This window comes from Mustelus asterias, chromosome 13 (assembly GCF_964213995.1).
Source record: "Mustelus asterias chromosome 13, sMusAst1.hap1.1, whole genome shotgun sequence".
In the NCBI taxonomy this organism is placed as follows: domain Eukaryota; kingdom Metazoa; phylum Chordata; class Chondrichthyes; order Carcharhiniformes; family Triakidae; genus Mustelus; species Mustelus asterias.
The window spans coordinates 46,320,414-46,335,678 of NC_135813.1; the positions used below are offsets into that span (position 1 = coordinate 46,320,414).

Here is a 15,265-nt window from a genome sequence, read left to right on the forward strand (position 1 = left end):
GTTATCAGGGTGACGGTATTTCCATTTCTACTTTCCTCTCTGGGATGGATTACCCATAGCAACCAGCTTTGAAAGGATGAGATTGAAAATGGTACAACCAATCAGAGAGATTGAATCAGGAATTACAAATTTAGGACCAATAATAAGGGAGACTTTTGCAACCTCAGTGCCAATGATGCGGGAGCTGGATGCAGCATTGCAGCATCACTGGGAGCTGGGAGGAAAGGGGCTTCTCTCCTCCAGACAGTGAGAGGCCAGAGAGACAGAGAGCAGCGGCAGAATCTGTGTTTGCAGTCACTCAGTGAGGGCTGTGTCCCAGGCTGGCATCCTGAGTTGGGACTGCAGACAGGAGGCAGGCTCCGGGCAGGGGGCTACAGGCAGCAGCCCCACCAAGATGCAGCATCGCATGCCGCTCCTCATCACCTTCATGGTGCTGTTCCCGGTGCAATCCCAGACTGCGCCCAAAGTGGTGAATATCGGAGCGGTCCTGAGCACCAAGAAGACGGAGAATATCTTCAGGGAGGCGGTGGCGAAGGCGAACCGTAAACACGGCACCTTCAAAATCCAACTCAATGCCACGGCTGTCACTCACAAACCCAACGCCATCCAAATGGCTCTGGCAGTGTGTGAGGATCTCATCAGCAGCCAGGTAAACCTGCCAACTACTCACTAGCACACTAACTGGCACACTAACTAGCACACTGAGCATTCTGCATGGAGACTAACATCCGCAATATTTACTATACCAGATATTAACCAGCAGGAACGTAGAATACTCACTGGCAGCTTTTACTAACAGAGTACTAATCAGTAACATTGGGATCGGCGGGGGTGGGGGGCAGGGGATGGGGGAGGGGAATATAAATATAAAACATTTGGGGTATAAGAACTAAACGTGATCGCCGAGGACGGGGTGTCAGAATTTGCGGCAGTGGCAAGGAGGGTGTTGGGGGAGGGGGCGTTGGGGGGTGTTGGGAAGGGGCTTTGGGGGAGGGCGTTTTGGGGGTGGGGGTGTTGGGGGGAGGGGCTGTTGGGGGAGGGGGTTTTGTTGGGGGAGGGGAGGTTTTGGGGAGGGGGTGTTGGGGAGGGGGTTTTGGGGAGGGGGTGTTGTGGGAGGGAGTTTTGGGGGTGAGAGATTTGTAGGGGGAGGGTGTTTTTGGGGAGGGGGTGTTGGGGAGGGGCTTTGGAGGAAGGGGGTGTTGGGGGGAGGGGGTGTTGGGGGTGAGAAATTTGTGGGGGGAGGGTGTTTTGTGGTGGAGATTTGAGAATGGGCAGCCACTCTGGAGAATTCTGGAAAAATCACCTGGGGTCTGGTCCCAAATATCTGGAGGAGAAATGTAAGAGTGATGGATTGACTGAGGGCTGGGTGATGGAGTGACTGAGGGCTGGGTGATGCAGTACTAGGGGTTGGGTGATGGAGTGACTGAGGGCTGGGTGATGGAGTGACTGAGGGCTGGGTGATGGAGTGACTGAGGGCTGGGTGATGGAGTGACTGAGGGCTGGGTGATGGAGTGACTGAGGGCTGGGTGATGGAGTGACTGAGGGCTGGGTGATGGAGTGACTGAGGGCTGGGTGATGGAGTGACTGAGGGCTGGGTGATGGAGTGACTGAAGGCTGGGTGATGGAGTGACTGAGGGCTGGGTGATGGAGTGACTGAGGGCTGGGTGATGGAGTGACTGAGGGCTGGGTGATGGAGTGACTGAGGGCTGGGTGATGGAGTGACTGAGGGCTGGGTGATGGAGTGACTGAGGGCTGGGTGATGGAGTGACTGAGGGCTGGGTGATGGAGTGACTGAGGGCTGGGTGATGGAGTACTAGGGGCTGGGTGATGGAGTGAAGATCTTGCTGATGAATGGGATGGGGAGGATGTGGGGGGGTGGGGGGGGAGTTGAATTTGAAATGCAACAAGGAGAATTTCCAATGATATTGGGCATTCAGAATGCTGGGTGGTCCCAGAGCAATATCAATAAATATTAAAGCTGAACCATCAGGGCAGCCAACTAAAAACTTTCACACAGGTAACTGAGAGAGAGAGAGGGGCAGAGAGGTTTTGGGAAGGATTTCCAAAGATTCCTATCTTGGCAGCTGAAGACATTGCCACCAATGATGGATGAATGGAATGAGGGTACACTAGATTGGTGACTTCCACCCTAACCTCAGGCACTCCCTGACTGAATCTCTGCTCCCTGTGACTAGAATTCGTGCAGATACCTCAGAGGGTTGTGGAGGCTGCAGGAATGAGGGGCAGATATGAAATTTAAACATCAGGGGGATTGCTAATGTAGATCAGCAATCAGAGGCAATGGCCATGCAGGTTTGGATATGAGATGTGGGCTGAGGGCTGCTGAGTGGTGAGAGTGTAATGAAATTACATATTGAAGTGGCACTGTGTTTGGGTAAAATCAGACAACAGTTCAGCCAGTTAACACACGAATATTGACGCACATCTCACTCTTAATGCACAAAATATGATCCCTTTTCATGGTTTATACATTAAACCTGCAACAAGCACTCAAACAGCTGACATCTAAAATAATATCTCTCATTTTTCTTTATGTGGATGTTCTCTGGATATTTCAGGTATGTTTCACCCTTTAAAAAAAATAATTATATCAACTGTAACTAGGTGCCGGGGAGCTGTCAGACAGAATTGCCTCTCTGATTAACCCTTCCCATGCTGGGGAAGTCTCTGCAGGTGCTGCCTGGTATCTCATTGCTTATTCTGACTCTGTTGAAGCTCTGAGTCCATTCACACTCCATGGAGTGCTGATGTTGCATACAATCACACACTCATTGCCAAGTCATTTGCTAACCACCAAATCTGTGCATTGCTGGATATTACCCAGACTTTACAGCACCCAAGGGGGTAGTGGAGTTCTCCCAGTCCCAGTTTTCCATTGCACCCCCCCCCCCCCACCTCAAAGAGCATAACCAGGATGGAGAGAGTGAGGAAAATCTATTCAGATAATGTTTCCCAGCATTTCAGCATGCCCCAGAGTATTTAACAACCAATGTCATATGATTGAAGAATAGTTCCTGCTGTAATGTAGGAAATGCATCTAAATCTGGGCATAGCAAGATCCCATAAAAAGCACCATTTTAATCATCAGATAATCTATTTTAGTGATGATGGTTGAGCGGCTGCAGGAAGCAATGGTAAACCACTGTAGTACTTTACCAAGCATAAATAACCATGGAGAAATTCAGTTGGAGTCCAGGGTCACCCATGCCTTTAGGGTATGGTACTTGAGGAGGAAGCGAGGGATAAATATTGGCCAGAACATCAGGGAGAGTTCCCCTGCTCTTCTTCCATGGAATGTTTTGCTGAGGCTGAGAGGGGAGTTGCTTTAACGCTTCATCAGTAAAGCAGTAACTCACACAGAGCAATACTGAATTATATGCTTCAATAATCTGATACAGGAATGTAAGCGAGAGAGACCTTGCATTTGTATAGTTCCTCAGGATGTTCCGAAGCACTTTACAGCCAATGAAGTCCTTTTGAGGTGCAGTTTTTGTTATAATGTTGAACCGGCTCACTGCTGCTTGTTGGATAGTTTTGTGCAGAATAAGTGTTATGTTTGTCTACACAAACGTGTCTGTGGTTTAGTTTAAATGCCAGCTATTTCTCTTTGTTGATATTAATTTGTGTTTGTGGCACTGGGCTCCCAAGCAGCAGACAGAAGGAAGGAGGTTTGTTGCCTTCTGGGAGATTCACCAGTTGGCCTATAAATAATGGTCACGCGGCCCTGTTGCTGAGTCTGTGTGTTTGAGGAAAGGAGGTTCTTGGGATGGTGTTCGTTAAAGAAATTTTCATAGTCTTCTGAATGTTAATAGCAAGTCTTTACTAACTACGTGTAACTATACACATATATACAGTCAGGAGTATCGGCAAGGAGATATCGCCATGTCAACATCTCCAACCAGCCGTGGCTGAACCCCACACTGACCCTCGGGCTGGGTCATGTGCTCTTTTAGTTTATTTATTTGTGTCGCAAGTAGGCTTGAAGTTACTGTGAAAATACCCCAGTCGCCACACTCCGGTGCCTGTTTGGGTATACTAAGGGAGAAGTTAGCATGGCCAGTGCACCTAACCAGCACGTCTTGGCACTGTGGGAGGAAACCAGAACACCCAGAGGAAACCCACGCAGACACGGGGAGAATGTGCAAACTCCACACAGCCAGTGACCCAAGCTGGAAATCGAACCCGGGTCCCTGGTGCTGAGGCAGCGATGCTAACCACTGTGCCACTCCACATCACTGTTGTAGGTGGTACTGTACCCAGTCCCACATTAACCCTGTCCGTGCCAGAACCTTACACTACAGGGGTCAACTTCACTTGCTCCACATTGGTACATACTCGGGAAACGTGCACCTTTCATGTAACCAAACTGTACTTCTTAGAAACAGAAACACAAACTGGCATTAATTATCTGCAGTATTGGATGAACATTGTAGAGTGATTCTTGTTTGGCCTCGTGCTCCACAGTTTTACAGCAACCACTACCAGCTCTGGCTGTAGTCAACTTCAGGAAGCGTAGTGAAGAACATACCCCTGTCTACATCAATGGCGATGAAGTGGAAATGGTTGAGAGCTTCAAGTTTCTAGGTGTCCAGATCACCAACAATCTGTCCTGGTCCCCCCCATACCGTGCTATAGTTAAGAAAGCCCACCAACGCCTCTACTTTCTCAGGAGGCGAAGGAAATTTGGTATGTCCGCTATGACTCTCACCAACTTTTACAGATGCACCACAGAAAGCATCCTTTCCGGATGTATTACAGCTTGGTATGGCTCCTGCTCTGAGCAAGACTGCAAGAAATTGCAAAGAGTTTGGAGAATGGAGTTTGCACATTCTCCCCTTGTCTGCGTGGGTTTCCTCCGGGTGCTCTGGTTTCCTCCCACAGTCCAAAGATGTGCAGGTTAGGTGGATTGGCCATGCTAAATTGACCCTTCGGGTCCGAAGATTTGTAGGTATGGGGAATTGGCAGAGTAAATATGTGGGGTTACGGGGATAGGGTAGAATTAATCTTGGTGTAAGCTCGATGGGCTAAAAGGCCTTCTTCTGCATTGTAGGGATTCTATGATTCTATGAGTTGTGAATGAAGTCCAGTCTATCACACAAACCAGCCTCCCATTCATTGATTCCGTCTACACTTCCTCTGAAAAGCAGCCAGAAAATCAAGGACCCCACCTCGGGCATACTCTCTTCCATCTTCTTCCATCAGGAAATAGATACAAAAGTCTGAGATCACATACCAACCAACTCAAAAACAGCTTCTTCTCTGCTGCCATCAGACTTTTGAATGGACCTACCTTATATTAAGCTGAGCTTTCTGTACACTGTAGCTATGACTAACACTACATTCTGCACTCTCTCCTTTCCTTCTCCCCATGTACTCTCTGAACAGTATCCTTTGTCTGTATAGCACGAAAGAAACAATACTTTTCACTGTGTCCCAATACAGATGACAATAAGTCAAATCAAATCAGCTCCGCCTGTATCTGTGAAGTTCCTGTTCCACAGTTTACTGTAGCCCCTACCAACTCCACCTGTATCTGTGGAGTTCCTGTTCCACAGTTTACAGCAGGTTTGATTAGCTCAGTTGTGTTGGGTTTTTGCACACGGTGTAATGCTATTTCAGGATTCTCCCACCCACTCACGTCTGCTTGTGTTCTGTGGAATATTCTGAGTAAATGCCTTTGTGAATTCCTTCAGGAAGCTGATGTAAGGCTCTGTATAATCTGTCCTATCTAATTATATATGATTTGTGCACTCATACAAACTGAATACAATCACCTTCTGCACATATCTGCAACATGTACCAACATGTGTGTACATATACCACTAAAGCACACTAAAAATCATTTGTAGGATGCATGGTATTACCCTTATTACCAGCAAGGGTTAAACCCGACAATCACTGTCAGCTCTCTCTCTCTCTTTCTGCAGTCATATCTGTGTCACTGCAATGTTAAAAATACAATGAAATCTGAAATATCAGAAACACCGCGCAATCCTGTCCCGGAATTGGCTGCATACAGTTTCAACTCGACTTTAGTAACAGCATTCATTCATTACTGCTCTTGTCAGATGCTGACTGACCCTATTTCTGCCTGTACCTGAGATTCTCTGGTTCATTTCCTGAACTTGCCTTTACCCTGAGACAATCCTGTGGTCCTGACAAAGTGTTCTTCAGGGATAGACAGTGGCACAGAGGAAGCAGCTGAATAGGAAGGCTCCTTGCTCTAATGGGAGTTTGATCAGCTGTTTGTAGATAGTGTGTATTCTTGGGAGCACTGACTGAGGGAGGGGGACGGGGGTTTGCATGTTGAAAATTGGACCTTAAATTTACTGCAGTGGGATCCCTGGAACATTTGATTTGGATTTGTGCTGACCGCTCACTATTAATGATTGTTGTGGGAGGTTATTTGCCTGTGACTCTCAGTATCCCTCGCTGTGAGCTACTTCCGGCTGACTGCATTGTTGACCTAATGGACTCAGTGCAATAACCATCCGATATTAAATGCTGCTTTAGGCAAATCATATTACAAACAGTTTTATTGCAATCTTCAAAAACCATCTGAAATCAGAGCCATAACCACGTCAGGATCTAACTGAGTTAGTGCTGCTGATGCAGTGCAGACCACCGCATCCAGACATACTGACACACAGCAATATCAGTGCACAAATAGAGCAAGAAAAGATCATTCCGACTCATTGAGCATTATCCCCGACCATAACTCACCTCCCCGACCCTAACTCAACCCCCCAACCCTAACTCAACCCCCCCAACCCTAACTCAACCCCCCCGACCCGAACTCAACCCCCCGACCCGAACTCAACCCCCCGACCCCAACTCAACCCCACGACCCTAACTCAACCCCCCGACCCGAACTCAACACCCCGACCCGAACTCAACCCCCGACCCGAACTCAGCCCCCCGACCCAAACTCAACCCCCCGACCCTACCTCAACCAAACCCCCCAACCCTAACTCACCCCCCCGACCTGAACTCACCCCCCCGACCTGAACTCACCCCCCCGACGCTAACTCACCCAAACCCCCCCAACTCTAACTCACCACCCGACCCGAACTCACCCAAAGACCCCCAACCCTAACTCGCGCAAACCCGCCAACCCTAACTCGCCCAAACCCCTGACTCTAACTCACCCAAACCCCCCCAACCCTAACTCACCCCCCGACACAAACTCACCCAAACCCGCTGACCCGAACTCACCCAAACCCCCCAACCCTAATTCACCCCCCGACCCGAACTCACCCAAACTCCCCCGGCCCTAACTCACCCAAATCCCCCTGATCCTAACTCACCCAAACCACCCGACCCTAACTCACCCAAACCCCCCGACCCTAACTCACCCAATCCCAGCCCGACCCTAACTCACACACACCGCCCCCCGACCATAACTCACCCAAACCCTGTCCGACACTAACTCACCCAAACCCCCCTGACCCTAACTCAAGCAAACCCCCCCCGACCCGAACTCACCAAACTGCCCCAACCCAGCCTCACCCAAACCCCCCGACCCTAACTCACCCAAAGCCCCCCACCCCTAAATCACCCAAACCATCCCCGACCCGAACCCACCCCCCCGACCCTAACTCATCCAAACCCCCCCGACCCTAACTCACCCAAACCCCCCGACCCTAACTCACCCAAACCCCCCCGACCCTAACTCACCCAAACCCCCCGTCCCCGACTCACCCAAACCCCCGACCCTAACTCACCCCCCGCCCCTAACTCACCCAACCCCCCACCCCGCCCCTAACTCACCCAACCCCCCCCCCGGCCCTAACTCACCCAAATCCCCCGACCCTAATTCATCCCCCGACCCTAACTCACACAACCCCCCGACCCTAACTCACCCAAAACCCCCCAACCCTAAGTCAGCCCCCGACACTAACTCACCCAAACCACCCTGACCCTAACTCACCCAAACGCCCCCGACTCTAACTCAACCAAAACCCCCGATCCTAACTCACACAAACCCCCCTCGACCCTAACTCACACCCCCCGACCATAACTCACCCAAACTCCCCCCGGCCCTAACTCACCTAACCCCGCCGACCCAAACTGAACCCCCCGACCCGAACTCACCCAAAACCCCCCAACCCTAACTCAGCCCCCGACCCTAACTCACACAAACCCCCCAACCCTAACTCACCCAAACCCTACCGATCCTAACTCACCCAAACCCCCCTCGACCCTAACTCACCAAAACCCCCGACCCTAACTCACCCAAACCCCCCGACCCTAACTCACCCCCCCGACCCTAACTCACCCAAACCCCCGACCCGAACTCACCCAAACCCCCAACCCGAACTCGCCCAAACCCCCCCGACCCTAACTCACCCAAACCCCCGACCCGAACTCACCCAAACCCCCAACCCGAACTCGCCCAAACCCCCCCGACCCTAACTCACCCAAACCCCCGACCCGAACTCACCCAAACCCCCAACCCGAACTCGCCCAAACGCCCCCGACCCTAACTCACCCAAACCCCCGACCCGAACTCACCCAAACCCCCCCAACCCTAACTCACCCAAACCCCCGACCCGAACTCACCCAAACCCCCAACCCGAACTCGCCCAAACCTCCCCGACCCTAACTCACCCAAAGCCCCCGACCCTAACTCACCCAAACCCCACGACCCAAAGACCCGACCATAACTCACACCCCGACCCTAACTCACCCAAACCCCCTGACTCTAGCTCACCCACCGACCCTAACTCACCCAAACCCCCTGACCCTAACTCACCCAAACGCCCCGAACCTGACTCACCCAAAGCCCCCAACGCTAACTCACCCAAACCGCCTGACCGTGACTCACCCAAACCCCCCGACCCTAACTCACCCAAACCCCCCGCCATTAACTCACCCAAACCCCCCCGCCCCTAACTCACCCAACCCCCCCGCCCCTAACTCACCCAAACCCCCCGACCCAAACTCACCCAAACCCCCCAACCCTAATTCACCCCCTGAGCCGAACTCACCCAACCCCCCCCGCCATTAACTCACCCAACCCCCTCCGCCCCTAACTCACCCAACACCCCCCGGCCCTAACTCACCCAAACCCCCCGACCCAAACTCACCGAAACCCCCCGACCCTAACTCACTCCCCGACCCTAACTCACCCAAACCCGACCGATCCTAACTCACCCAAAACCCCCTCGACCCTAGCTCACCAAAACCCCCCCGACCCTAACTCACCCAAACCCCCCCGACCCTAACTCACCCCCCCGACCCGAACTCACCCAAACCCCCGACCCGAACTCACCCAAACCCCCAACCCGAACTCGCCCAAACCCCCCCGACCCTAACTCACCCAAAGACCCCGGCCCTAACTCACCCAAACCCCCCGACTCAAACTCACCCAAAACCCCCGACCATAACTCACACCCCGACCCTAACTCACCCAAACCCCCCGACCCCAACTCACCCAAAACCCCCGACCCTGACTCACCCAAACCCCCCGACGCTAACTCACCCAAACCGCCAGACCCTGACTCACCCAAACCCCCCGACCCTAACTCACCCAAACCCCCCGCCATTAACTCACCCAACCCACCCCCGCCCCTAACTCACCCAGCCCCCCCCGGCCCTAACTCACCCAAACCCCCCGACCCTAACTCACCCAAACCCCCCGACCCTAACTCACCCAAAACCCCCCAACCCTAACTCACCCCTCCGACCCTAACTCACCCACAACGCCCGACCCTAACTCACACAACCCCCCGACCCTAACTCACCCAAAACCCCCCAACCCTAAGTCAGCCCCCGACCCTAACTCACCCAAACCACCCTGACCCTAACTCACGCAAACGCCCCCGACCCTAACGCACACAACCCACCGCGACCCGAACTCACGCAAACCCCCCGACTCTAACTCACCCAAAAGCCCCGAACCCTAACTCAGCCCCCGACCCAAACTCACCCAAACCACCCTGAGCCTAACTCACCCAAATCCCCCAAACCCTAACTCACCCAAATCCCCCAGACCCTAACTCACCCAAATCCCTCTGACCCTGACGCACCCAAACCCCCCAGGCTCTAACTCACTCAAATCCCCCGACCCTAACCCATCCCCCGACCCTAACTCACCCAAACTCCCACACGACCCTAACTCAACCCCGACACTAATTCACCCCCCCTACCCTAACTCACACCCCCGACCCTAACTGATCCAATCCCCCCCGGCCCTAACTCACACCCCCAACCCTATCTCACCCAAACCCCCCGACCCGAACTCACCCTCCGACCCTAACTCACCCAAACCCCCCGAACCTAACTCACCCTCCGACCCTAACGCTCCCAAACCCCCCGACCTAACTCACCCAATCCCCCGACCCTGATTCACCCAAAACCCCCCGACCCTAACTCACCCCCCGACCCAAACTCACCCAAACCCCCCGACACTAACTCACCCAACCCCCCGACCCTAACTCACCCAAACCCCCCGACCCTAACTCACCCAAACCCCCTGACCCAAGCTCACCCCCCGAGCCAAAGTCACCCAAAGCCCCCGACCCTAACTCACAAAAACCCCCCGACCCTAACTCACCCAACCCCCCTGACCCAAGCTCACCCCCCGAGCCAAACTCACCCAAAGCCCCACGACCCTAACTCACAAAAACCCCCCGACCCTAACTCACCCCCCGACCCAAAACCCCTGACCCTAAATGACCCAAACCCCCTGACCCTAACCTACCCCCCGACCCAAACTCACCCAAACCCCCCGACCCTAACTCACCCCCCGATCCAAACTCACCCCCCGACCCAAACTCACCCAAACCTCCCGACCATAACTCACACCCCGACCCTAACTCACCCAAACCCCCCGACTCTAACTCACCCACCAACCCTAACTCACCCAAATCCCCCGACCCTAACTCACCCAAACCCCCCGACCCTGACTCACCCAAACCCCCCGACCCTGACTCACCCAAACCCCACGACGCTAACTCACCCATACCGCCTGACCCTGACTCACCCAAAGCCCCCGACCCTAACTCACCCAAAACCCCCGCCATTAACTCACACAACCCCCCCCCCCCGCCCCTAACTCACCCAACCCCCCCCCCCCCCCCCGGCCCAACTCAACCAAACCCCCCGACCCTAACTCACCCAAACCCCTCGACCCTAATTCACAACCCGACCCTAACTCACCCAAATCCCCCCGAGCCAAACTCACCCCCTGACCCTAACACCCCAAACCCCCACCCACCCTAAACTCATCCCCCCGACCCTAACTCACCCAAACCTCCCGACCCTAACTCACCCAAACCCCCCGACCATAACTCACCCAAACCCCCCGACCCAAACTCACCCACACGACACGAACTCACCCAAACCCACCCGATCCGAACTCACCCCCTAACCCTAACTCATACAAAAACCCCCCGACCCTAACTCACCAAATCCCCCTGACCCTAACTCACCCAAACCCCCCGACCCGAACTCACAAAAACCCCACCGGCCCTAACTCACCACTCCGACCCGAACTCACCCAAACCCCCCGACCCTAACTCACCCAAACCCACCCGATCCGAACACACCCCCTAACCCTAACTCATACAAAAACCCCCCTGACCCTAACGCACCAAAACCCCCCTGACCCTAACTCACCCAAACCCCCCGGCCCTAACTCACACACCCCCCCCCCCCGACCCTAACTCACCCAAACCCCCCGACCCTAACTCACAAAACCCTCCCGACCCTAACTCACCCAAACCCCCCCCGACCCTAACTCACCCAAACCGCCCGACCCTAACTCACACAACCAACACCCGACCCTAACTCACCAAAACCCCCCCCGACCCTAACTCACCAAAACCCCCCCCGACTATAACTCACCCAAACCCCCCCCGACCCTAACTCACCAAAACCCACCCCAACCCTAACTCACACAACCCCCCCGACCCTAACTCACCAAAACCCTCCCCGACTATAACTCACCCAAACCCCCGACTCTAACTCACCCAAACTCCCCCCGACCCTAACTCACCAAAACCCCGCCGACCCTAACTCACCGCTCCCACCCTAACTCACCCACACCCCACGACCCTAACTCACACAACCCCCCCGACCATAACTCAGCCCCCGACCATAACTCACCCAAACCACCCTGACCCTAACTCACCCAAACGCCCCCGACTCTAACTCAACCAAACCCCCCGAACCTGACTCACAGAAACCCCCCTCGGCCCTAACTCACCCCCCCCGACCCTAACTCACCCAAACTCCCCCCGGCCCTAACTCACCTAACCCCGCCGACCTAAACTCAACCCCCCGACCCTAACTCACCCAAAACCCCCCAACCCTAACGCAGCCCCCGACCCTAACTCACACAAACCCCCCCCGACCCTAACTCACCCCCCGACCCTAACTCACCCAAACCCTACCGATCCTAACTCACCCAAACCCCCCTCGACCCTAACTCACCAAAACCCCCCCGACCCTAACTCACCCAAGCCCCCCGACCCTAACTCACCCAAACCCCCGACCCTAACTTACCCAAACCCCCGACCCGAACTCACCCAAACCCCCGACCCGAACTCGCCCAAACCCCCCCGACCCTAACTCACCCAAAGCCCCCGACCCGAACTCGCCCAAACCCCCCCGACCCTAACTCACCCAAACACCCCGACCCAAACTCACCCAAACCCCACAACCCTAATTCACCCCCTGAGCCTAACTCACCCAAACCCCCCGCCATTAACTCACCCAACCCCCCCCGCCCCTAACTCACCCAACACCCCCCGGCCCTAACTCACCCAAACCCCCCGACCCAAACTCACCGAAACCCCCCGACCCTAACTCACTCCCCGACCCTAACTCACCCAAACCCTACCGATCCTAACTCACCCAAAACCCCCTCGACCCTAACTCACCAAAACCCCCCCGACCCTAACTCACCCAAACCCCCCCGACCCTAACTCACCCCCCCGAGCCTAACTCACCCAAACCCCCGACCCGAACTCACCCAAACCCCCAACCCGAACTCGCCCAAACCCCCCCGACCCTAACTCACCCAAAGCCCCCGGCCCTAACTCACCCAAACCCCCCGACTCAAACTCACCCAAAACCCCCGACCATAACTCACACCCCGACCCTAACTCACCCAAACCCCCCGACCCTAACTCACCCAAATCCCCCGACCCTGACTCACCCAAACCCCCCGACGCTAACTCACCCAAACCGCCAGACCCTGACTCACCCAAACCCCCCGACCCTAACTCACCCAAACCCCCCGCCATTAACTCACCCAACCCACCCCCGCCCCTAACTCACCCAGCCCCCCCCGGCCCTAACTCACCCAAACCCCCCGATCCAAACTCACCCAAACCCCCCGACCCTAATTCACCACCCGACCCTAACTCACCCAAATCCCCCCGAGCCAAACTCACCCCCTGAGCCTAACTCACCCAAACCCCCCTGACTCTAACTCACCCCCCTGACCCTAACACCCCAAACCCCCACCCACCCTAAATTCATCCCCCCGACCCTAACTCACCCAAACCCCCCGACCCTAACTCACCCAAACCCCCCGACCCTAACTCACCCAAAGCCCCCCAACCCTAACTCACCCCTCCGACCCTAACTCACCCACAACGCCCGACCCTAACTCACACAACCCCCCGACCCTAACTCACCCAAAACCCCCCAACCCTAAGTCAGCCCCCGACCCTAACTCACCCAAACCACCCTGACCCTAACTCACGCAAACGCCCCCGACCCTAACACACACAACCCACCGCGACCCTAACTCACGCAAACCCCCCGACTCTAACTCACCCAAAAGCCCCGAACCCTAACTCAGCCCCCGACCCAAACTCACCCAAACCACCCTGAGCCTAACTCACCCAAATCCCCCAAACCCTAACTCACCCAAATCCCCCAGACCCTAACTCACCCAAATCCCTCTGACCCTGACGCACCCAAACCCCCCAGGCTCTAACTCACTCAAATCCCCCGACCCTAACCCATCCCCCGACCCTAACTCACCCAAACTCCCACACGACCCTAACTCAACCCCGACACTAATTCACCCCCCCTACCCTAACTCACACCCCCGACCCTAACTGATCCAATCCCCCCCGGCCCTAACTCACACCCCCAACCCTATCTCACCCAAACCCCCCGACCCGAACTCACCCTCCGACCCTAACTCACCCAAACCCCCCGAACCTAACTCACCCTCCGACCCTAACGCTCCCAAACCCCCCGACCTAACTCACCCAATCCCCCGACCCTGATTCACCCAAAACCCCCCGACCTTAACTCACCCCCCGACCCAAACTCACCCAAACCCCCCGACACTAACTCACCCAACCCCCCGACCCTAACTCACCCAAACCGCCCGACCCTAACTCACCCAAACCCCCTGACCCAAGCTCACCCCCCGAGCCAAAGTCACCCAAAGCCCCCGACCCTAACTCACAAAAACCCCCCGACCCTAACTCATCCAAACCCCCTGACCCAAGCTCACCCCCCGAGCCAAACTCACCCAAAGCCCCACGACCCTAACTCACAAAAACCCCCCGACCCTAACTCACCCCCCGACCCAAACCCCCTGACCCTAAATGACCCAAACCCCCTGACCCTAACCTACCCCCCGACCCAAACTCACCCAAACCCCCCGACCCTAACTCACCCCCCGATCCAAACTCACCCCCCGACCCAAACTCACCCAAACCTCCTGACCATAACTCACACCCCGACCCTAACTCACCCAAACCCCCCGACTCTAACTCACCCACCGACCCTAACTCACCCAAACCCCCCGACCCTAACTCACCCAAACCCCCCGACCCTGACTCACCCAAACCCCCCGACCCTGACTCACCCAAACCCCCCGACGCTAACTCACCCAAACCGCCTGACCCTGACTCACCCAAAGCCCCCGACCCTAACTCACCCAAAACCCCTGCCATTAACTCACACAACCCCCCCCCCCCGCCCCTAACTCACCCAACCCCCCCCCCCCCCGGCCCAACTCAACCAAACCCACCGACCCTAACTCACCCAAACCCCTCGACCCTAATTCACAACCCGACCCTAACTCACCCAAATCCCCCCGAGCCAAACTCACCCCCTGACCCTAACACCCCAAACCCCCACCCACCCTAAACTCATCCCCCCGACCCTAACTCACCCAAACCTCCCGACCCTAACTCACCCAAACCCCCCGACCATAACTCACCCAAACCCCCCGACCCAAACTCACCCACACGACACGAACTCACCC

At 55.3% G+C, this 15,265-nt stretch overlaps 1 protein-coding gene across 1 annotated transcript in view; it reads left to right on the forward strand.

The window, feature by feature from the left end:
* The first annotated feature begins 394 nt into the window (after window positions 1–394).
* Window positions 395–15,265, forward strand: part of grin1a (glutamate receptor, ionotropic, N-methyl D-aspartate 1a) — a 284,384-nt gene continuing 269,513 nt past the window's right edge. Inside the window, exon 1 of the mRNA XM_078227534.1 lies at window positions 395–649. Coding sequence (XP_078083660.1) covers window positions 395–649 — 255 coding nt within the window. The remainder of the gene's footprint in view (window positions 650–15,265) is intronic.